The sequence below is a fragment of the Propithecus coquereli genome, unplaced genomic scaffold (genome assembly GCF_000956105.1).
Source record: "Propithecus coquereli isolate 6110/MARCELLA unplaced genomic scaffold, Pcoq_1.0 Scaffold1, whole genome shotgun sequence".
In the NCBI taxonomy this organism is placed as follows: domain Eukaryota; kingdom Metazoa; phylum Chordata; class Mammalia; order Primates; family Indriidae; genus Propithecus; species Propithecus coquereli.
The window spans coordinates 13,155,371-13,178,487 of record NW_012133857.1 but is presented as its reverse complement, the minus strand read 5'-3'; the positions used below and the strand labels follow the sequence as shown (position 1 = coordinate 13,178,487).

At 58.7% G+C, this 23,117-nt stretch overlaps 1 protein-coding gene and 1 long non-coding RNA gene across 4 annotated transcripts in view; one reads left to right on the top strand and one right to left on the bottom strand.

Annotated features, from left to right (window-relative positions):
- Positions 1-23,009, top strand: part of CACNA2D2 (calcium channel, voltage-dependent, alpha 2/delta subunit 2) — a 137,948-nt gene extending 114,939 nt beyond the window's left edge. The window contains exons 6-39 of one of the 3 annotated variants that reach the window (XM_012665817.1): positions 1,938-2,079; positions 5,070-5,201; positions 5,365-5,422; positions 6,107-6,157; positions 6,282-6,381; positions 6,514-6,672; positions 6,909-7,016; positions 7,120-7,198; positions 7,739-7,788; positions 7,967-8,056; positions 8,249-8,320; positions 8,514-8,588; positions 9,801-9,875; positions 9,955-10,026; positions 10,113-10,184; positions 10,291-10,352; positions 11,249-11,325; positions 12,508-12,528; positions 15,303-15,363; positions 17,436-17,533; positions 17,756-17,846; positions 17,954-18,016; positions 18,168-18,271; positions 18,556-18,654; positions 18,745-18,833; positions 19,014-19,061; positions 19,309-19,380; positions 19,482-19,634; positions 19,788-19,840; positions 19,960-20,015; positions 20,147-20,273; positions 20,421-20,530; positions 20,632-20,714; positions 20,796-23,009. In XM_012665817.1, the coding sequence (XP_012521271.1) occupies positions 1,938-2,079; positions 5,070-5,201; positions 5,365-5,422; positions 6,107-6,157; positions 6,282-6,381; positions 6,514-6,672; positions 6,909-7,016; positions 7,120-7,198; positions 7,739-7,788; positions 7,967-8,056; positions 8,249-8,320; positions 8,514-8,588; positions 9,801-9,875; positions 9,955-10,026; positions 10,113-10,184; positions 10,291-10,352; positions 11,249-11,325; positions 12,508-12,528; positions 15,303-15,363; positions 17,436-17,533; positions 17,756-17,846; positions 17,954-18,016; positions 18,168-18,271; positions 18,556-18,654; positions 18,745-18,833; positions 19,014-19,061; positions 19,309-19,380; positions 19,482-19,634; positions 19,788-19,840; positions 19,960-20,015; positions 20,147-20,273; positions 20,421-20,530; positions 20,632-20,714; positions 20,796-20,936 (2,943 nt within the window). In that variant the 3' untranslated portion in view covers positions 20,937-23,009. Of the gene's footprint in view, positions 1-1,937; positions 2,080-5,069; positions 5,202-5,364; positions 5,423-6,106; positions 6,158-6,281; positions 6,382-6,513; positions 6,673-6,908; positions 7,017-7,119; positions 7,199-7,738; positions 7,789-7,966; positions 8,057-8,248; positions 8,321-8,513; positions 8,589-9,800; positions 9,876-9,954; positions 10,027-10,112; positions 10,185-10,290; positions 10,353-11,248; positions 11,326-12,507; positions 12,529-15,302; positions 15,364-17,435; positions 17,534-17,755; positions 17,847-17,953; positions 18,017-18,167; positions 18,272-18,555; positions 18,655-18,744; positions 18,834-19,013; positions 19,062-19,308; positions 19,381-19,481; positions 19,635-19,787; positions 19,841-19,959; positions 20,016-20,146; positions 20,274-20,420; positions 20,531-20,624; positions 20,715-20,795 lie in introns of all 3 variants that reach the window. The other 2 variants (XM_012665825.1, XM_012637654.1) reach the window with 2 other exon arrangements.
- On the bottom strand, positions 17,474-20,291 carry LOC105804951. The gene is made up of 3 exons (XR_001137185.1): positions 19,793-20,291; positions 19,316-19,350; positions 17,474-17,862 (listed from the first exon to the last, which is right to left on the bottom strand). It is a non-coding gene; the product is annotated as an uncharacterized LOC105804951 (long non-coding RNA).
- Positions 23,010-23,117: the final 108 nt, after the last annotated feature.

The window sequence follows — 23,117 nt, the reverse complement described above, 5'->3', positions numbered from 1 at the left end:
CAGGCCCCGGTATAAATAACAGCACCCACGCATTTGCTGACTCCCCTGCATGTTGTGTTGTTTTGTTTTTTTAATCTTTACCAGAGGTACAGTTAGAGATCTTTCTAGACCATTTACTTTTAAATTACCAGCCAGAAGGTGAGGGTGGGGGAAAGAGAAGGAAGGAAAAAGTTCGCCAGCTGATAGCTTATCAGAACGGAATCCAAATGTCACATTAGTTGGGAAAGTTGGGAGATTAAATTTTCCAGAGCCCTTCATCTGCCGCTGACATTTCGGGGGCTTTCTTCTCCCGAGCCTCCCCCTCCTCTGAGCAGAACGTGAGTAGCGCACGCCTCATGGGAGGCTGGCTCCCCACTCTGGCCGCGACGCGACGCTCGATGGCTGCCTGCGCTGGCTCTGTCCAGCACCCGGGGGCTCCTGAGGGTCCTCTTCGCATGTGCCGGAGGTGGGCAGTGGGAGGGCAGCAGACAGCTTGGATTCTGCTGTGCCAAATCCACCCCAGGGGAGATGGAAAGGGAGCTTGCTGCAGGCCCCTCAGAGCCGTGCCCCTCGGCGTGGAGAGCGTGTCTGGCTGGCACGGTCACGCTTTCCCCAGACAGCACCCTGCTTGGACAGATACCTAGAGGCAGGAACACAGGGGAGGGGCATGCCCAGGACCCAGAGGGTAGTGGGTCAGTGTCACATAAGGCCCATGGCAGACAGGAAATGAGCTAAGTCTGCGCTGAAAGTGGTCACAGGATCCTTGAGGGGCAATGAGGGAGCACATGGAGGATTCAGCAGCGGCTTATGCTCCCTCCTACTAGGGCTGTGGTCCCCAACCCCTGGCCGTGGCCCGTTACCAGTCTGTAGCCTGGGGGTACATCACCACCTGAGCTCCGCACCACACCCACCCCCCACGACACCCAACCCCCCCATCCCCAGTCTGTGGAAAAATTGTCTTCCATGAAACTGGCCCCTGGTGCCAAAAAGGTTGGGGACCACTGTACTAGGGCAGGAAGCCCCCATCTCTGCTCCCTACCCAGCCTCACTCTCTATCTCTTCCTTGCTGCCCCAGTCCGGCTTTTCCTCTCTTCGCCTTCACTCTCTACCACCAGCTTCCCTCCCCCTTGCACACCTGCACCCAAGCCTCCCTGCTCCCCTAGCCCTGGCTGCGGCATCAACACTGTAGTCACAGACCCACTCCTGCCAGCCTGCGGTGGTAGGCGGGGGTGCACAGCGCATGCCCGGCCTGCCCGGCCGCGAGATGCCATAATTGGCACCTGTCAGGCGGCTGCGGCTCATTTTAGAAAATCAACAGGGGCCGTTACAGTCCTGCTGTTAGCAGGCACTGCAGACCCTCCCTCTGGAGGTCAGCAGGTCTCAGCGCTAGCCCCCACCCCAGCCCAGCTCTTCCCAGCTTAGCGCCCCCAGCTCAGAACCTAGAGCTGTCTGCTGCAGGGGGTGATGCCTCTGCCCCAGATGGGGCTAGGGCCCTCCCCCTGGAGCCAAAGGAGCTCCATGCAGGGGATGGGTGGGGCCCAGTGCAGAGTGTGGGGGCACAGAGCCTCCTGTGATTGCAAAAGGTATGTCCTTGTAAGCAGAAGTCTGGAGCCCGTTCCTTCTAACTGGCTCCAAGATTTGCCTCCTTCACTAATTGGTTTTCAAGAGTGTGGGGAAGGGGTCGGTTTGGTTTTGGTTTTAGAATTTGGGTTTAGCAAATGTGGGAACAGTGAGTGGGGTGGGCAGGGGGAGGTGGGAGTCATTGGCCTCTCGGGTAAGGGGTCCATACCGTGTGTCCCTGTGTCTCTCCATCTATGTCTCTGACCAGAGTAGTCCCTGTTTTTGAGAGGCCCCCATGTCCTGGACTCTGGCCCTCCCTGCCCTGCTCGTAGGCCTGCCCAACCCCACTCACTGTTTTCTAGCCCTGACACTGCTTGGGGCGGGGGCCCTTTCTGCAGGACGACCCTGAGAGTGAGGATGTGGAGAGGGCGTCTAAGGCCAGCACCCTAAGGCTGGACTTCATCGAGGACCCAAACTTCAAGAACAAGGTCAACTATTCATACACTGCTGTGCAGATCCCCACGGACATCTACAAAGGCTGTGAGTGTACGGAGCGGTCGGGACAGCCCTCCCCACCTGCCACAGGGGCCATTCCACTGCCAGGGCATTCCCAGGTCCCTGGGGACAGAAGGCCAGTGCTGACTCCTGCCCCATGCTCACCTCTCATACTCACCCACATGCAGACATCAAGCACTCACAGGCAGAGCCTCATACTAACTCTCAACAAGGTACAGAACACTGAGCCTCTCATCCCTGTGTGTGCACCGTCTCCTGCCCATGTGTCCACACGTGCCCACACAAATGCATGCACGCACACACTGTTTCCCACATGCTGGGCCAAGTCCCCACCTGCCCATGAAGCAACTCCTCACCACCCTCCCCCATTCCCTGGCCCCATACAGGAGTGGTTGAGAAGCTACCACATATCAGGTGGACACAGGGGCTGGGGGCAGGGAGCCACTCCTCACTCACGGACACCAACCTTATTACACGGGCCTCCTCCTTAACACAGAGCCAAGAGGGTGGGGAGCTGGGGATGTGGGGAAGAGGGGTTGGGATAAGGGTGGTTGAGATTCTAAGCTCAAGGCAGCTTTGTACAATGGGGAAACCAGGTCACTGTAGCTAGAAGGATTTGAGTCAGACCTGAGGAGGAACTTCCTGAAGATCTTGGGAGGTATAGGGGGAGGAGGCCAGGAGTCAAACACTGGATGGGGAGCTCTAGCAGCAGGATTTAAGGCACTGAGGGCTGTTTGGTTCCAACAAAATTCTGTGGGCACTTACAGGGTACCTCAGAATCCAAGGGCCCACTGGACCACTGCAGAGGCTCCAGAATACAGGGAGTCCCCCAGGGTCGTCAGGGAGGCCCTCTCCACCCTCAGGGTCAGCTAGGCCTTCTGGGCAGTCTCAGGCAGGGGTAGGGAGGGTGCTCCCCTGTGCCCCCACGGGCTGCCTGCAGGCCACCTGCCCGAGCCAGTCGAGGGGCACTATCACAGGCAGGCACGCTAATTAAAACAGGAGCCACACCACCCTCTCCAGTCACCCCTCGCTACCCACACAAATTACATTTTATATGTTTTTTATTTACCGTGTCACTTTTAATTAAATCTGTAATCGCAAGCCTGAGGGGGCATGGTCCCCTTTCCCAACTCAGTGTGATCTGAGAGTATGTGCACATGGGTGTGGGCGTGTGTGCACGGGGCTGGGTAGCAGGCCCTTTGCAGGCAGGGGGAAGGCTGTTTGCACAAGTGTGTCCTGCAGTGAATGCATGTGTGTGCGTGTGGGCATGGATCCCTGCAGGGACAGCCTGCTCAGAGCAGAGGTCTCCTCTTGGCTCTTGACCTGAGCCAGAGACACCCCTCTGCAGGCAGCCAAAGGGGCTTCCAGGACAGTCCACTCTGAGCCTGTCCCTGTGCAGATGGAAAACTGAGGCCGAGTGAGGGGTGGGACTTGCCAGGCAGATTCTCCCAGGGCAGACAGTGAAACATTTGAGGGCCTAACTTAATTTTTTCTTAAAGAGAAAAATAGAAATTGTTCAACTCACTAAGTTTCTAAATTAGGAACAGGACCGTAACATACTGTTCAATAAGCAGAGCCAATGCTAGAAATGTGTTTTGTTTTCACATTATGGTCAGTTAAGGGAAGCCACAGGAACAGAGGGAGAGAGGGAGTGAGATCAGAGGCGGGGGTGGTGTTAGCAGCAGACACAGCAGAGGCCCCACACTGGAGGGCAGGGCCAAGGGGAGAGTGCCCCAGAGTGTGCCAGCACCCCCCAGGCTGAGGCAGAGCCTTGAGAACTGTAAATCACAGCTCTCTTTCAGCCTTTGGAAGGCGCTCTCTGGTTCTCACTTGGGTGGATCTTTGATAGAGATGCCTGCAGGGGAGTGATGGTGGCAGGACTCCTCCTGGGAGGTGGGGAGAGGAAACTGGAGGGAAGAAGTCATGGCCCCTGTAGGAGGGGAAGGAACAGAGGCCTGGCAGAAGCAGGTGTCCCACTCCTGCTGTTTTTTATGAGTGTCCAGGAACAGGTACACTGCACACATGAGAACACATGCCACACACGCACCAGGCATATTTTAGGCTGCTCTCAGTTGGGGTCAGGGGTACTGCTCAAGCCATCCTGAATCTCTGTCCAGTGGAAGGGTCCACAGGATGGAGTCCATTCATCTGAGGGGACCCTTGCTCTGTGAGTGTGTGTAGGGGCAGGCCTGGTCATGGGGTCATGCATGTACAACCACAGGGGTGGGGGGAAGGGAGGGTGGGGGGTGACTGATGGTAGGGGGTTGTGAGCAGGCCCCACTAGTGTCCTCTGTAGGTGCAGAGTGGTGCGTAGATATGAGCACGTGCACTTGTGCCCATGGCAGCAGTTGGGTTACTGGGCAGGTGGGTTTGGGAGTGAGGGGATCACACATCTGGCTGGAAACACAGAGGTTAGAAGCAGGTATACCTGTTGGGGTACAGCATGTGCGTGCAAGTGCACGTGCCTGTGCTGGAGCAGGCTAATGGCACTGCCTCTGCCCCTCTAAGAGCCCCTGCCCCCACCCCTGCCTGCTCCTGGCCCCAGTTGATTAATCATGGAGCTGAGTGGCTTCCAGCTTATCAGGTACCTTAATAGCTGAATAATTCCAGCCCCATCAGCGGGCCCTTAATTGCTTTCTTGTGGCTGCAGCCTGGAGTGCATGCTGAGTGTGTGAGCTCCCGGAGGACCAGCTGCTAGCTCCAGGAAGCATGCTGGATGTGGGGCCCCAGCTCACAGGTCACAGCCACCTGGGCAGCCCCTCTCCAGGGGCCACAGGCCGCAGCTGCTCTGCCTGCTCCTACAGGGCCTGGCTGAGGGGCAAGCTGAGCTGTCCCTTCAACAATGTGGGAGGGGGTGAGGACCAGGAAGTCTTCCTGAAGGAGCTGGTGCAGCCCCAGCTGGGCCCGGGGCTATAGGGAGAGTGTGGATAGGCAGAGAGGGTGAGTGTTGTGGTAGTGGGTTCAGCAGGGGACAGCCCAGGCACTTCCCACCCCAGCCTCCTCCTTTCCCACAGCCACCGTCATCCTCAACGAGCTCAACTGGACGGAGGCTCTGGAGAACGTGTTCATTGAGAACCGCAGGCAAGACCCCACGCTGCTGTGGCAGGTCTTTGGCAGCGCCACGGGAGTCACCCGCTACTATCCAGGTAGGTGGCAGCCCATTTCCCCTGTCTACCCAGCATCCCACCTTCCTCCATCTCCCAGCCCACCCATCCTGGGTCGCTTGGGTGGGACGGCTACCCTGCAAGGCCTGCCTTCCCGGATCAAGCCTGTCCCTGCCAGTCCCTTTTACCTTCTCTGTTACCACAGCAACCCCGTGGCGAGCCCCCAAGAAGATCGACCTGTATGACGTCCGAAGGAGACCCTGGTGAGCGAGCAAGGAAGGGCTGGGCAGGGACACCCCCTCATCTCCCCACCTCTCCTACCCGTTCCCCTCCCTCCCGATATCCAGGCCTCCGAGCAGGGTGCAGCCAGCTCTATCCAATTTTCATTTCACACATCGTTGCCACTGGAAAATGGATCCCATCACCCAGCCAGGCCTCCCAGCTGCCTCTGCCCCCAGTCCACTGCCCGGGACCCCCGCCCCCTCAGGACTGAGAGATTGGACCAGTAGGGGTTCCTAAGGGTGGATGTAGCTTCTATAGGGTTGGCCAGCCTCTGCCCCAGCCATCTGAGCCCTCCACACCCCTACCCTCTGCTCTGCCCCTTCCAAGTATCCTGCGACTTTCCTTCCCTTCCACCTGTGCTGTCTCATACACAGCTAGACTCTGCCCTTGGGGCCTCAACTGAGGCAGGGAACACAACAAGCTACTGAAGCCAGGGAGCACGCCTCCTGCCCCTGTCTGGATCACCTTACTTGCTGAGGGGCCAGATCATTCATGTCATGGGCAGGGACTGTGTCTGTTTTAATAAACGTGGTATCCTGGTACCTAGAACCCTGTCTGGCCCATGCAGTGAATGCTCAACAGAGACATGCTGAATCAATATGAAGGAAGGAAGGGCCCACAAGGTCCCAGTAGGGTTGGCCCTAACTGAGGCTTCTCCTGGGCAGGTATATCCAGGGGGCCTCGTCACCCAAGGACATGGTCATCATCGTGGATGTGTGAGTGAGCATGCTGGCAGGCGGGTGGGGGTGGGGCCAGGGTCTAGACTCTGGCCCAGGAATGTCATGAGGGAAGGGCAGGAGAACACCTGAGGCCTCCATGGCCCCTGCCTGATCTCTCCAGGAGTGGCAGTGTGAGCGGCCTGACCCTGAAGCTGATGAAGACGTCCGTCTGCGAGATGCTAGACACGCTCTCTGACGATGACTATGTGAACGTGGCCTCGGTGAGTGCCTGCCAGGGCAGGCAGGGAATTGGTCACCCCCACCTGCCCCGCTCCTGTGACCACTGCCAGCCCTTGCAACAGCTGCCTGCCCAGGCCAGCCTGAGGCCACTCACCACCCCACTGTTCCTGCAGTTCAACGAGAAGGCGCAGCCTGTGTCATGCTTCACACACCTGGTGCAGGCCAATGTGCGTAACAAGAAGGTGTTCAAGGAAGCTGTGCAGGGCATGGTGGCCAAGGGCACCACAGGCTACAAGGCCGGCTTTGAGTATGCCTTTGACCAGCTGCAGAACGTGAGCCCCCTGGGTGGGCAAACGGGAAGCTGGGGGCGGGCAAGGGCCCAGGCTCGGTGACACCCGGGAAATCAAGATGGATGGCCTTGTTAGCACCAAACAGGCAGCTTGGACAGATAGCACCATCTGCTGTGGGGGAGGAAGGCCAGAGGGCCAGGCCCACCAGGGGGAGGGAGGCCCATTCCCTGGACCAGGGAGGGGCTGAGAGCCGGCTGACTCCACGCTCACCTGCCCAGTCCAACATCACTCGTGCCAACTGCAATAAGATGATCATGATGTTCACGGATGGCGGCGAGGACCGCGTACAGGACGTCTTTGAGAAGTACAACTGGCCCAACCGGACAGTAAGGCTCAGCCCAGGCAGGGGCTGCCCTGACCTGGGCCCTGTACAGGGGAGGGCTGTCCCCTGGTGGCCACAGCAGTAACCTCAAGCCCCCCAACCCCCAGGTGCGTGTGTTCACTTTCTCCGTGGGGCAGCATAACTACGACGTCACACCCCTGCAGTGGATGGCCTGCGCCAACAAAGGTACCTTGCCTGACATCACCGCCAGGGGGACTGCCTGCCATGTCCTGCTGTCCATTGGGTTTGTCATCCAACTGTTTGTTCATCTGCCGTGGACAGACAGACAGTGCATCTTTTCATACAGGTGGCTGTCCATCACTTTCTGTCTGGTGGGCTCTCTAACGTGTCCATCTGACTGAGCATCCTTCTGCCCATCTGTCTGTCCACCGTCCACTGTCTATCCATCTCTCGTCTGCTCCTGCGTCTGTTTGCTGATCAGTCTGTCTCTCCCCACAGCTAGGCCTGGCTGCTGGGTAGACTCTGAATGTCACTGCCATGAGGGACTGCAGGCCTCTGGCTCCTGCCCCCTGCTCTGCTTCCGTATACCCCTACACTCACTCCCTTTCCCTGGTGTTGGTCCCACTTACAGTGCAATGGCAGGAGCACTAAAGGGATATGAGTTTGGGGGGAGTGACACCAAAGAGAGGGAGCCCGAGGGTCAAGTCAGGGCTGTGGGTCCCGCAGTGCCACCCAGGCCCATCGCTGCCTCCCCTTCCTTCACAGGTTACTATTTTGAGATCCCTTCTATTGGAGCCATCCGCATCAACACGCAGGTGAGACTGGAGGGTGCTTCCTCCCAGCCCCTCGCCTCCCTGCGGAGATGCTGTGTGCAGTGGGCTGCTGTGGGCCAAGAGAGCCCCCTGGTGGCTGCTGGGGACACAATCCCAACGCACAGGAGGCAGAATGGGGAGAGCACAGACACTCAGGACCCCTGCTGCGCCTCCTCCCCAGGAATATCTAGACGTGTTGGGCAGGCCCATGGTGCTGGCGGGCAAGGAGGCCAAGCAGGTGCAGTGGACCAACGTGTACGAGGACGCACTGGTAAGGCCTCTGGGTGAGGAAGGGGTGGGGCTGGCAACCTTCCCCAGGGATGTGCCCACAGGGTGAAGACCCCTGAGGACTTCCTTGCGGGGTAAACCAAGCAGAAGTGAAAGAGAGGTGGCCCCTGCTCTGAACACTTGGGGTGATGGCGGGGCCTGCCTCAGAAGACCCCATCATCCTCCTCTCCTTTAGGGGCTGGGGTTGGTGGTAACAGGGACCCTCCCTGTTTTCAACCTGACACAGGATGGCCCTGGGGAAAAGAAGGTGAGGTGCCCTGCTGGGGCAGGGTTGGGCATGATCTCAGCAGGTCTGGGGATGGAGAAGGGAGGGGCAGGCCTGCAAACCAGACAAGGCCACTGCCACCTGTGAGAGCAGCTTGAGGCCTTGGGTGTGGCAGCTGGGCAGGGAGTCCCCATGGAATTGAGTCCATTACAGACCTCCATGTCTCTGCTCCCAGAACCAGCTGATCCTGGGCGTGATGGGCATCGATGTGTCTCTGAATGACATCAAGAGGCTGACTCCTAACTACACAGTGAGTGTCCACCTGCCCATCCACCCTGCACTGCCTCCCACACAGACACAAACCAGGCTAGCTGATGGGGATTACAGCGCCTCCATGGAGACCTATGAGTTCAGGAAATCAGAGAAGGCTTCCCCAGGAGATGACCTTGGGCCTAGATGAAGGTGACCTTGGGCTGGCAAACTTTCTGTAAAGAGCCAGACTGAATATTTTAGGCTTTGCCAGCCTAAATACCCATCTCATGCTCAATTCTGCTGCTGTATTGTGAAAGCAGCCACAGACAAAACATAAACAAATGGGCATGGCTATGTTCCAATACAATTTTATTTGTGGAGACTGATATTTGAATTTCAGATAATTTCCACATGTCATGAAATATAATTCTTCCTTTGATGTTTTCCAACCATTTAAAAACATAAAAACCATTCTTAGCTCATGGCCTTACGGTAGCAGGCGGCAGGCCAGACTTGGCCCGTGTGCATAGGAAGCAGTGCCCTGGGCAGAAAGGAGGGGAAGGCACACGCTGGTGACAGAGGGGACTCTGGGCAAAGGCCTGGAGGTGAAAAACAGAATCGTCAACCAGGCGAGGGGCAAGGTCGCAGTGTGGCTGGCCCAGGGCCTGTGGTTAAGGAGTCGGGGTCTCGCCCGTGAAAGGGGGGAGAGGTGGGGTGCTTGTGACAGCATCATTAAGCCTGAGTGCCCTGAAGCCCTGCTTGGCCCTGAGAGGTCAGGGGCCGTGGCTCTGGTCTCCACATGCGGTGAGAAAACTGTCTGAGAGGTGAGGCTGTACTCCTACTCCTCCTCCCATTCCGCCTGCAAGGTCAGCCCAGGCCTTCAGAGTCCCAAGCGCTGCTCCTCCCCTGTGCTGTTCTAATTGGGAGTAAGGAGAGGCACAAACCAGCAGCAGTAGTGGGACACAGGGGACAAGAGCAGCAGCCCTGTGGGGCCAGTGGAGGCGGAGCAGTCAGGCTGGCTGACAGCCCCACGAGAGCAGGGACAGAGGCTGGAACCACAGGGTGCCGTGGCAAGGGCTGGCACATGAGGGGCACCCAGCCTGCTGGCCTGGCTTGCAAGACGGGCTTAGGGCCATGTGGCATGTGGGGGCCCTTGGCCCAGGCAGGCAAACAGCACCCCTCAGTGTAGTGGAAGGAGAATGGTGAAGAGCTCCAGAGCCAGGAATCCCTGCCCAGTCCTCCAGACCCTGAGCTCCCAATCTACCCCCAGCTTGGAGCCAACGGCTATGTGTTTGCCATTGACCTGAACGGCTACGTGTTGCTGCACCCCAATCTCAAGCCCCAGGTGAGCCAGGTGGGCGACCTGGAGGGTGGGTAAACCCTCCAAGATGGGGACTTCTGACTTCCTGCTCTGCCTCCCACAGACCACCAACTTCCGGGAACCTGTGACTTTAGACTTCCTGGATGCGGAGCTGGAGGATGAGAACAAGGAAGAGGTAAGGAGAAGGAGGGGGAAGGGATGGGGGTAGGCACAGAGAGCAGAGAGTGGGGGCCCTGCCCCTCACATCCCTGGCCCTTCCAGATCCGTCGGAGCATGATCGATGGCAACAAGGGCCACAAGCAGATCAGAACATTGGTTAAGTCCTTGGATGAGGTGAGAAGGCAGGAGAGGGGGCCAAGGAGTCAGGGTGGGCACCCTCCTACCCGACCCCTGACCCCTGCCTGCCAGCGCAAGTGCCTGACCCAGCCTCCTCTCCCAGAGGTACATAGACGAGGTGATCCGGAACTACACCTGGGTGCCTATCAGGAGCACCAACTACAGGTGAGTGGGGCCAGGGCTGGTGGGCAGAGAGCGTTGGGGGCAGCCCCAGAGTCTGAGTCCAGTTGCTACTCCCTCTCCACCCCAGTCTGCTGTGACCACCATCCCAGTGGGGCACCAGTGCCAGGGCTCCTTACTACTTTCCTGGGGATGCTCAGTCCCCAAGGGCCTCCCCTGGCCCTTCAGAAACAAGCAGCAGGTCCTGAGAGCACAGGACAGAGACAGGATGGTGCCTCCGATGTCTCCTCATACCCACCCCCTCTCACGTCACTCCCGCCTCACCCAGCCCTGAGTACCTGTGCCCAGGACACTTCAGCACATTCACGCCTGCTCTCCGCCAGGGCCAGCGTCACAGCCGGGGCCGGGTCCCCTTGTGAACCAGGCTGGGTCGGTGCAGGTTGTCCATTCTGAAATGGGGCATCCTCACACCCTAGGACCAGCCTACAGGTGCCGCCTCACCATATGAGTGCCAGCCCTGCTTTTAGCTGGCTCTCACATGGCCTGAGTATCTGGGGACTCTGGACCCCTCCCAGCAGCACCCCCCCCTGCAGCTAGCTCACTGACAGTGTTCTGCCTCTTGTGAATTTGCCACTGACCAGACGGAGGAGGCTGACCAGGCGGGTGGGGTGTTGTGGGAAGCTGCTGGGGGTGGGAGGCAGGGTAGGGATTTGCTTTGGGGCTGGTTGTTTGGTGGCCTCCAGGAGAGTTTGGGGGAGTGGAGAGCTGCCCCCTAGGCCATGCATCTCCCATAGCTAAGCAGGGAGAAGGGTCTCTGGTGGTGGGAGGAGGGGATACCACAGCTTGGGCCTCTCTGCCCAACTCCAAGGCCATGGGGAAGGGGTGCCAGTGTGGCCTCCCTCTCCCCAGCAGTGACTGTGCTCTCCACTTCCACTCCCCAGCCTAGGGCTGGTGCTCCCGCCCTATAGCACCTTCTACCTCCAAGCCAACCTCAGTGACCAGATCCTGCAGGTCAAGTGTAAGTGGCCCGGCCCCTGCCTGCGCCCTGCACCCCTGCCTCCGCCCCGCACCCTGGCCGGCCCCAGGCAGCATAGTCAGCCGTGCTTGCCGGCAAGGCGCCCCTCTTGCCCAGTCTGCCCACCCCTCAGGTGCCCGCAGGCTGGGGCACCGGCCTTCAAAAGTCTGTGGAAATCTGCATGCTCGCCTTTTCTCAGATTTGGTTCCAAACCATTCTCTCATGGTTTCTGTTGAGGTTTCTGTTTTTGGTTTCTCCTACTTCGTGTCTTCCCTCCTTAGCCTGCCTGCCTGGCACACCCCTGGGGGCTACATTCTTGGAAGACAACCCCTCCCCTCATCTCCTTCACCCTTCTCCCTGCTCAGCTGCTCAGCTCCTTCCCCTGTGGCACCACCCCCCAGGGTCCCTCTTTCCCCCCACCCTCTCCTCTGTTCCCTTTACCCAGGTCCCACTCAGTCGCTCACTTTCCTCCTCCCACCTCTCTGCCCTCCCTCCTCTCTTCACCCCTTCTCCCTCCTGCTCTTTCCTCTCCCCTCTGCTCATTCCCTCCATTTCTCTCTCCCACTTCCCCTCCTTCCCTCCCTCTCTCCCCTACCCCTGCACTCCTCCCTTCCCTCTTTCCCTTTAGTCTCTCCCCTCGGTCTCACACCCTCTCTCCCCCTCACTCCCTCTGGTCTGCACCCTGGCCCCCTCATCAGTCCCTCCCTCCCCTCCTTCTTCTCTCCTTCACCCCTGCATCCCCCTTCCTCTTTCTCTCTCTTTCTTTTCTCCCCTCTGCCTTTCCCTCCCTCTCCCAATCCTCTGCTTGTGGCTCACCCCTGCATGCCCTGCTCACCCTGGGCCTCTCCAGAGAGGCCTGGATCTCCAGAGCCTGTGGCCCCCCCTGCCCACAGCACCCAAGGTCGCTGGGAGGGAGGCTGGGGCTCCGGCCCCACCGGGCGCCCCCACCTGCCTGGCCAACTGGGGCTCATCTCCTTTGAGTTTTCTTGCTCTCTCTTTCTCTCTCATGTCGTTTTTTGCAAGAAGTTTCCTTTCGGTATGATGATGAGACACAATATTTTCATTCAAACAGCCATTGAATAAAATATTGTTTGTGCCCCTCCCCTTCCCCTCCCCCTTTTCGTTTGTTTTTGTGTTTGTGTTGTTTTTGTTTTCCTCGCTTTCTCTCTTGGTGGACTGTCCCAGTGCCAATCAGCAAACTGAAGGGCAAGTATATTCAGAACCAGTGCACCCTCCTCTCCCCACCCCACCTGCCCTCACGCCCCTGCTTGCCCCCCTCCCTGCCCAGGACCAGCCAAACCCCTGCTCTCCAGGGCTCCCCTCCTCTCCAGGGCTCCCCTCCCAGCATCCCCTGGGGCCTCTAGTTCTTGCCTTTCCTATGATCCCTAAACCTCCATTAGAGCCATTGGTCCTTGCCCCCAGCCCTGCCTGCAGGGTGTTCTCTGGTGTGATCTGAGGCTGAGGCCCTTTCCTCATACTCCTCACTCCCTCTGGGAAGGCCCCTGCCTCCCCACAACCTTCTCTGTCCCTCCAAGACAACTCAACAGTGGGGACAGGGCTGGACGCCTCTCCCCCACCTCCCACCCAGCAGGGCAGGGAGCCTGAGATGCAATGGGTAGATCAGCCCTTGGAGGGGCTTATATGTGCCTACAGGAAAGGCCCAGCCCCCAGGGCTTCCTCTGCTCTCTGGCAGTGGCTGCAGAAGCTGGCAGCCCTCCAAAAAGGGAGACAGAAAAGCCTGGAAGCCTCACACCCTGACCCTGGGGCCAAGGGGCAAAGGGGCAGCATAGGGCAGGCAGCCAGGCCACTGGAAGAACAAGGCTGAGGGGACCATCTGGGCACTAGCCTAGGTGCTGAAGTACCTCTGTCCTGCCACCACCACCACCACCACCACCACCCCCCTCCCTCCCCGCCACTGCTCCCAAAGGCTTTGCTAAGGCCCATTGGCCCAGCCCTGCCCTGAGGTGGGTGGGCAGGCAGATGTGGAAAAGGTGTTCCCCTGGGGAAATAAAGGCAGATGGGGGTCTGTGGGCCTGACCAGGGATGGAATAGGAACTGTCTAGACCTCAAGGGCCAGCAATGGAACTTGGAGGAAATCAGGCTGGGTATGAAGAAAAAGGTTCTGGCACTCGGCACTGCCTAAGCCCGAGAGACTTCCAGAAAGGGGGGCAGTGAACCCCCAAGCCCTGGCAGAGAACCAGGGAGTGAGAGAGGACAACACATGAAGGTCCCTGCATAGACAGACAGCCACCTCTCTCAGGAAACACCGGGGCAGATGGGGTGTAGGAGCCACGAGGGGACATCCCTGTGACATGGAAGCAAGCACTCCCAAGCCCTAGGGGCCCTGTCCAGCCAAGTCCAGCCAAGTGGATACAGCCACCTCCACTGGCCCGGGTGGGGGTAGGGGACGTGCCCTACTCCCACTGGCTTGAGTTGTCTTTTTCCTTCCGTCTCCCCACCCACATTCCCCCAGTGACCGCAGAAATGCAGGGCCCTGGTAACAGTGACAAACATAGCATAGTCTCCCTCCCTGCTCCTTCCCCCTCCTTTTTCTTTTTCCTCCTCCCCCTCCCCTCCACCCCTTCCCCATTGGCTTGTGTCCAAACCCTGCCTCACAGTCCTATCAGAAAGGAACAGTCCAACCAGTGACTGCCCAGCCCCTCCAAGCACCCGAAGTCCCAGTCTGGAATCTTGCAGTGCCTTGTGGGAGTACTTGGGAACAGAGAAAAGCCCTCTTCTATACGTAAAGCCCAAGGGGCAAAAGAGAGATCAGACCGTGGATGAAGACAGGATAGGAAGATGAAGTGCCCAGAGTGAGAGTGGTCAGGAGCAGAGGGACACCTCCCAGATGCACACCTGCAAGGTGCCCAGTCTAGCTGGGCAGGGAGAGGCCACAGAGGAGCCCCAGGGGCCACACTGTTAGGTTCACTCACAAACCCACACATGAAGGCAGTCACACACACACACACACACACACACACACAGAGGCTGTCACATACACATGCACACGCATGCATCCATGCTCACACACACAGGCAAAGCTCATAAGCTCAGGGCACAGACCCAACTGATGGACCCCTCAACAGCACCCCCACCCCCTCTGGAGCTCCCAGCATTCCTCCTGGCTGCTGTGAGTCCAGACAGGTCTTAGGAAGGGTGGAGAGCCAGCCCTTCTTCCCCACCTGCCCCCGTCATGCCCCCAGCCCAGGGCAGCAGGTGTGCAGGTGCCAGCACCGGTCTCCAGACTCTCTTCCCACGCTGTGAGAACAGTCCCAGGCACTTCGAGGGTCTCCCTTCACCCAGCTTCCTGTCCCAAGGGGACCACCAGACCCCCACAATGCACTGCAGTCCACCCCCAGCTGCCCCCACCTGTCTCTGGTTGGACTGTCTGTGCCCGTAAGAAACCCCCTTGGTTTGGCCATGTTGATGCCTGACACAGAACAAAAGCAAGACCTACCAAAATGCAAACGGCTGCGGCAAAGAGAGACAAAAATCCGCAGCCAAGCCGATTCCCTTCCTCAAAGTCTCTTTGGAGGCGAAGGAAGCTCAGCATGTGGTTTTTTCCATTATGGATGTGATAAGAGTGAGACTGGCGCCTCCCCCAGACCATGCATATATATAGCAGTGTGTGTATATATATGTGTGTGTGTGTGTCTGTGTATATGTGCTATACAGCCGTATGGAAGCATATACAGCCACGCCAAGGGACTCACTGCCGACAGAGGACCAGGCCCGGGCAACATATTGGCTATAACTGCCCTCCTCCTGCAATGCTGTAGTCACACAGGCCCTCCACCCCTCCCCGCCCATCCCTTCTCTCTGGCTCGAACCTGAACGTGGAAGTGGCGGGTTCCCTCTTTGCTGGTGTCTCCCCCTCCCTCAAGCCACCCTCTCCCCTGTCCCTTCAGCCCCACAGCTCTGAGCCCCCTGGCCTCCAGCCTCCCCAGCCCCCGCCGGGTAACCCCCCGTTTCTGTTGCAGATTTTGAGTTCCTGCTCCCCAGCAGCTTTGAGTCTGAAGGACATGTTTTCATTGCTCCCAGGTAGCTTGCGTGTGGCCTTGCTGAGGTGTCCTCCCCCACCCTGACTGCCCCAGCCCTGCCTCCTGCACTGCTGCCTGGAACTCTGTGTGTCTGTGTCCTGTGCAGTGTCGCCCCCAGGCCCCCATACATAGCCTGGTATACACGGCTGTGTGCATACCCAGGCCATGTAGCCGCACCAGGCAGCAGTGGCCAGTGCCCCCACAGCCCCAGCTCCCAGCAGGCCTGGGGCAGGAGGGCTCTGGACTGTCTGCTGACCTTCCCCACCCTCCCAGGCAACCAGGAAGGAGCCCTTTCCACCCTGGACTGGCTGTCCCCAGCACACCCCTTGCTGGGCAGCTGCTGCTCTGGTCTGTGGCGTCCTTCCTATCCCCTCACCTCACACCCCATCGTTGTCCTGTGTCAGTCAGTGTTTGTGTGGGTCTGGGGATTGAGCCAGCCAGAGCCCCTGTCGGCAGTGCTGAATCTAGGTGTGGTGGCTCAATTGGGGGGCGGGGAGAAGGGGGATGCAGGGGCTTTGAGAAGCTGCTCTGGCAAGTGAGGGGTCAGGGCCCAGAGTAGGCCCAGGTCTGAACCATGCCTGGAGTGCACGCTCAGCGTGCACACACACATCCTCGTGCACACCCCCTCTACTTTTGGCCCACATCTGAGGAGGCCGGGGCCCTAGATGCTAAGGCCCTTTCTGTGACCTGGGCTCTGGATGAGGGCAGTGGGTGGGTGCAGCTGACAGGGACCCATGGGCACTCTCAGGCACCACACGGGGGCTCTGGACACTCCTGCCTCCCTGTGTGTGCACATCTGTGCATGCACCCACAATTTCTCTGTGACTCTCTCTCTGGATGTTTGTACTTGTGAGTCATTGTGTATGTATGTAAGAGTCTGAGTGTAAATGCAGGGAGGGCCCTGTGCCCTAGAGAGTGCTCTGTGGGAAGGTATGAAAAGGCCTGCGTAGCCCATGTGACCCTGAGGAAGCTCTCTGAAGGCAGAGACCCTGTTCATTTTTGTCACCTCTGTATCTTTGGCTTGGAAAAGCTCAATAAATGTGTATAGGGTGAGTGAATGAAGTACCCCGCAGATGCGAATGTGTGTATTGTGTGTACGGGAGAGGCTGCAAGTGACTTGGTGTATTTCAAGCCTGGTGGTATGCGTGTTACTCTGGGTGTGTCCGATCTGGCCTCCAGGCACAGAAACACAGGCTGTACACTGCACAAAGTCCCTGGGGGCCAGCGAGTAAATGGGGGGCTAAGATCCAGTCCTAGGTGCCTTCACCAAGCTATGGGCCCTAGCATGGCCTGGGGAAGTGGCACATTTTTTAAATTCCCACAGTTACTGCCATATGGGACAATGAAGGGGTCACTGGTGGCAGAGGTGTGTGAATGAGGGATTGGGCAAGGGAGGTGGCTCCATCTATCAAGGTAGAGGGACTGCTCACCAAGACTCCCTGGGTGGGGAGCAGAGCCCAAGCAGGCCCCCTCATGCCCCATGCTCTCTGGACCCAGAACCTGAACCCAATGAGGGTCTTGAGGAGGTGAAGGATCTGGCCTGCCCACCTCTGAGGGTAAAGCAGTCCAGAATTCCCACATTCCCACTGACTTCCCCACGCCTTCTTTGGTATGATGAAAAAAGTGAGTCTTAGCAAGCTAGAGTGAGTTGCCCAAAAGTACACAGCCAGAAAGAGGCAGGATGAGGTCTCAGACTCAGGTTGACAGAAGCCAGCAGTGGTACTCCGGTCCTACCTCATGCCCACGGGAATGCTGTAGGGCATACAGGTGGATGAACCGGCCACCAGATGTTTCCTGGGGCCTCCCAGGTGCATCGTCTGGGTCCAGCCACACAGGAGAGATAGGAGGCTCTGCAGGGCTGCCCAGGAGAGAAAACCTGCCAGAGCGGAGGAAGCAGCCCCTCATTCTCCTGTCTGCCCCAGCTCAGACCCAGGCAGCCTATAAGAACACACGTGCCTCTCCCCGAGGCCTGGGCTTCTCAGCGAATGGCCAGGCAGGCCTATTGGGAAGCCTTGACTCCACTGCCCTGTCCAGCCCCCCAAGCCCGCTCTTCTTGCCCCTCCCCACCCCCAGAGAGTATTGCAAGGACCTGAATGCCTCAGACAACAACACCGAGTTCCTGAAAAACTTCATTGAGCTCATGGAGAAAGTGACTCCAGACTCCAAGCAGTGTGAGTGCCTGGCAGGGCAGCTGGATCTGGGCAGTGCCCAGGCAACATGGGGCCCTGAAGAACCCAGAGACCGGGCAGATGTGGAAAATATGCAGGCCCATGCCAAGGGCTGGGCCTGGGCCAGGTCATGGGCAAGGTTCCTGGTGGAGCTTAGAGGTGGGGACGAGGGTGGGCAGAGAGCTTCAAGAAGATGCCCCCTCCACCCCTGCCCTCCTGTTCCAGGCAACAACTTCCTTCTGCACAACCTGATCTTGGACACAGGCATCACACAGCAGCTGGTGGAACGTGTGTGGCGGGACCAGGATCTCAACACGTAGGCACCACCCAACCTATGGGGGCAGGAGGTTTGGATGGCCCCAGAGGCCCTGGCCCTGCCCACCAAAAGGCAGGCCTGTGACCCCACCTCCCTGTTGCCCCCAGGTACAGCCTGCTGGCCGTGTTCGCTGCCACAGATGGTGGCATCACCCGAGTCTTCCCCAACAAGTAAGTGACCTACTCCAGCACCCAACACCCTGCCCCTGCCTGGAATCCTGACTCTGCCCTGCTGCCCAGAGGCCTCCTTGCACCTGCTGAGACCACCATCTCCCACACCTACCCCTCACCCACCAACCTCTGCCTCTCTTGGGTGCTCTAGGGCAGCTGAGGACTGGACAGAGAACCCTGAGCCCTTCAATGCCAGCTTCTACCGCCGCAGCCTGGATAACTACGGTTATGTCTTCAAGCCCCCACACCAGGATAGTGAGTGTCCACCCAGGGTGCCCAGCAGCACGTGGGAAGCCTCAGCTTCCCTGTGTGCTCAGCCAGAGCTGTGCTCTGCTCTGTGAGGCCCCTCTCCAACACAAGGCTCGCTGAGACCTGGGCAGATGTGAAGAAATGGACAGGCTGTGCCAGACACTATGCTGGGTGCTGGGTGCTTAGGCTGGAGTCAGCCCTGGGTTGGGCTCCTGGGTTTGTAGAGCCCAGCATGGAGGGGTCAGTGTGGCTGCCAGCCCCCACTTCTAACTGCCGCATCCCACCTCCAGCCCTGTTAAGGCCACTGGAGCTGGAGAACGACACAGTGGGCGTCCTCGTCAGCACAGCTGTGGAGCTCAGCCTAGGCGGGCGCACACTGAGACCAGCAGGTGAATGCCCGGGATGGAAGTGGGGAAAGAGGCAGTAGGCAGGGTGCTGCCAGGCAGGTAGCACTGATGGCGCCTTGCTCTCCCCCAAAGTGGTGGGCGTCAAGCTGGACCTAGAAGCTTGGGCTGAGAAGTTCAAGGTGCTAGCCAGCAACCGTACCCACCAGGACCAGCCTCAGAAGGTATTTGGGTACTTTCTGGAGTCCCCAGGGACCCCTACCAAGCCTCCCACTCAGAGTGGCTCCGGCACCTATGGGGAAGCCAGGGAAGCTGCAGATGGCCTGGGGACCCAGGTGTATGAAGGGTGATGGGAGGGAGGAAAACTGGTGGGCGGCTTATGGTCCTCATTCTCTGCCCAGCAGTGCGGCCCCAGCAGCCACTGTGAGATGGACTGTGAGGTTAACAATGAGGTGCGTGTGCCCTGAACCTGCTGTGGACCCCACCTTACCCCACTCCCAGACTTCTTAGTCCCAGCTGCAACTCCTAGCCCATCCCTTGGCCTGTGGGTCTCAACATCATCACCCTGACTTCACAGCCTTATGGGGACTTGGGGGAGTGGTGCCCCCCCCACTCTGAACCACTGGTCTGCCAGGGCCTGGGGTGGCAGGTCTAGGGCTGAACCCCTCTCCACTTTCCTCCCCCTTCCCCACCTCTCAGGACCTACTCTGTGTCCTCATTGATGACGGGGGATTCCTGGTGCTGTCAAACCAGAACCATCAGTGGGACCAGGTGAGGGTCAGGAAAAGAGTGGAAGGGGGGAGGGATTTGAACCTTCTGGGGGTGTGGCACTGCCAGTCCTGTGACCATGGGCTCCCTCCCGACATCCCCAGGTGGGCAGGTTCTTCAGTGAGGTGGATGCAAACCTGATGCTGGCACTCTACAATAACTCCTTCTACACCCGTAAGGAGTCCTACGACTATCAGGCAGCCTGTGCCCCTCAGCCCCCTGGCAACCTGGGGGCTGCACCCCGGGGGGTCTTTGTGGTGAGTCTCCAGAGATGCCTGGCTGGGAGATGGAAGGACTGGGAGACCTGCCCACAGATGACTCTCCCACCCACTTCTGACATTTGATAGAGCTGGGGGTTACCTAGGGCGAAGGGGCAGCAACGGCAGCCCATGCCCCTCTCTCCACTGCAGCCCACCATTGCGGACTTTCTTAATTTGGCCTGGTGGACCTCTGCTGCCGCCTGGTGAGTCCTGAGGGGGCTGGGTAGAGAAGGTGCTCCCTGGCCGGGAGAGTTCAAAAAAGCAGTGGGACAGGGCACCGGCCTCTGCCGACCACCTCCACTCGGTGCCCCGTGCCCTGCAGGTCCTTGTTCCAGCAGCTTCTCTACGGCCTCATCTACCACAGCTGGTTCCAAGCGGGTAGGTAGGACTTTGGAGGCCCGCCTTAAATCCCCGTCCCCGATCGGAGCAGAGACGACTCCAAGGGGAGGGCGGGGCTTGCGGCTGAGCGAGGCCTGTGGGCGGGGCTGAGGCGCTCTGGGCCCTCTCAGACCCCGCGGAGGCCGAGGGGAGCTCCGAGGCGCGCGAGAGCAGTTGCGTCATGAAACAGACCCAGTACTACTTCGGCTCGGTAAACGCCTCCTACAACGCCATCATCGACTGCGGAAACTGCTCCAGGTGCTTGCGGGGGGCTGGTCTGGGTGGGGCTAGACGCTTCGGGAGGACGGGGGCGGGGCATCTGGGTGGGCGGGGCCGTAGGAGGGAAGGGGCGAGGCCGAGGGGAGGGGTGAGGGCCAACGCTCCGCCTGTCTGTGCTGCCTCCAGGTTGTTCCACGCGCAGAGACTGACCAACACCAACCTTCTCTTCGTGGTGGCCGAGAAGCCGCTATGCAGCCAGTGTGAGGCTGGCCGGCTGCTGCAGAAGGAGACACACTGTATCCTGCCCCCGCCCTCCCCGCCGCCTGCCCCCTCCTACCCCGCGCGCCCCCCAATGCTGCCGCCGCCGCCGCCTCCTTGACTCCCCACCCATGCCCAGCGGACGGCCCGGAGCAGTGCGAGCTGGTGCAGAGACCGCGATACCGGAGAGGCCCGCATATCTGCTTCGACTACAACGCGACGGTGAGGAGCGGGGGCGGCAGACCTGAATATCCCACGGCCTGGCGCCCGCGACGCCGACCAGCTCCCTGTCTCTCCCCGCAGGAAGATACCTCAGACTGTGGCCGCGGAGCCTCCTTCCCGCCGTCGCTCGGCGTCTTGGTCTCCCTGCAGCTGCTGCTCCTCCTGGGCCTACCGCCCCGGCCCCAGCCTCAAGTCCACGCCCACGCCTCTCGCCGCCTCTGAGCGCCCCGCCCCGCCCCGCCTCCGCCGGGCCTCCTCGCCTCTCTCCCGCCCTCCCGCCCGCACTCCCTGCCTTAGAGCCTCGTCCCTCCCTCACAGAAGGACCTGAGCTCCCAGACCCTGAGTCTGCACCTTGGGGTGGAGGAGGCCTAAGGAGGACGCCACAGGTCTTTGGCACTCAAGCCACGTTTCACCACTGAACTGCTCAATGTCCCCAGACCATTCATTCCCGCTGGGCTCACCCCGGTAGGATAAGACAGGGAGGCCACATGTACTGGTGCCAAACCAGGCCTCTGCTGCCTGCCCTGCCGGGAGGCTCCCTATGTGTGGGGGACTCTGCCTCAGCTGGACCCCTCTAAGCTGGCTCTTCTGTCCCACCCAAACTTGGTTTCTGTGAGAATAATGGAGGAAGGTGAGATGGGCAGTTTGAGGCCTGTGCATCCCAGCTTAAATCCTAGCAGGACAGAGGTCCTGGGGCAGCCCACGATGGGCTTCTGCCCTTCTCAGGCCTACAGCCCTGTCCCCTCCAAGCCCAGCAACTGTAAGGACAGTAACAGTGATTCAGATCTAGACACAACCCCATACATACCTGGAACCCTGAGGTCAGAAACTGGACCCACATTAGACATGGGGCACATACACACACGGACACGCACACACCATAGGGTGGAATAGGGGTGGGGGCACACAAAGCCTTACACAGAGCAAGGGGTTGGTGGGAGGGTTGGCACCTGCACACTCCATCTCCTGCTTACCAGCCCCCTCTGATCTGAGCTGCAGCCCAGCTGGTCCTCCCATCTCTAAAGCTGAATGTCAAAACAGTGCCAAATGCTGGGGCAGGGGGTAAAGAACTCTGTCCCACCCCTAGCCACCAGTGTCCCCCAAGTGCCCCTCACCTCTCCAGGTGCTCATTATAACCATTTCTCATTAGTGTGGGCCCCCAGTGGGACCACATGCCACTGCCTGCACCCCTCAGCAGAGGAACCCCCATGAGACATTGCCCTTTGCCTTAGCAGGGGTGACTTAGTCTCTCCTGGCTGGGCCATTCCACCCCCAATCTGGCCTTTACACGCTCAGGCCTGTGCCCACTCCCTCTCTCCTCCCACACATCCACACACACTCCCTGCCCCCAGGAGGCCAAACTGCCCCTCCCCTGAACACACTTGTACACACACACACACACACACACACACACACACTGTGCACACACAGAGGCGGGGCCTGGGCACAGCTTTTCACACCATTCATTCTGGTAATTTCCCCCAAAGGCATCCCAGTTTGGGGGCCAGTGGGGGAACCGAGGGCAAGGGGATGTAGCCATGGGGCTCAGATGGATTGGGAGAAGGGGGGAGGGTGATGCATTAATTAATGGCTTCGTTAATTAATGTCATGTTGCTTGTCACTTTCTCAGTGTGTGTGTATGGTCCATGCCTGCCGCTGGTGCCAGGGTGGGTGTCCATGATGTGCGCCCAGCCTGGATGCCATTGTGTCCTGTGGGGGCGTGTGTGTAACTGTAGTGTAGTCAGGTGCTCAATGGAGAATATAAAAATAAAAAAAGAAACATATACAGAAAAATAAATATATATTTTAAGTTTAAAAAACAGAAAAACAGACAAAACAATCCCCATCAGGTAGTTGTCCATCCCCCAGCTGGGTCTTCTCATCACCCACCTGACCTGGCTGCCCCCTAACCTTGGGCTGGGGGACTGGGGGGCCATTTCCTTTGCCCTTTTTTTTGTTGTTGTTCTATTTTGTACAGAAGTCGGAAAAACAACAGCGACAAAAAAGTCAAGAAACTTTGTAAAATATTGTGTGTGTGATTCCTTGTAAAATATTTTCAAATGGTTTATTACAGAAGATCAGTTATTAAATAATGTTCATATTTTCACTTCAGATGGTTCTCATCCACTGTATCAGCCTGGGGGTGAGGACTTAGTAGCTATGAAGACCAGGTGGCCAGGACCTCAGAGTCCCACTTGACTGTCTCTTGCGAGTGAAGGCCTTGGCAACCCAGGTCCCTGATAGCCATAGGGCATGATGCTTCCAGTGCCTACCAAGTGCCAGGCCCTTGACATACTTTGTCTCATAGCTTCACAAAAGCCTCTGGGAAAAAGCTTCTTAAAAAAAAAAAAAAAGTCTCCCAGAGCCTCAAGGCCAGGACTCTGGAGGAAAGAAAGAAGACAG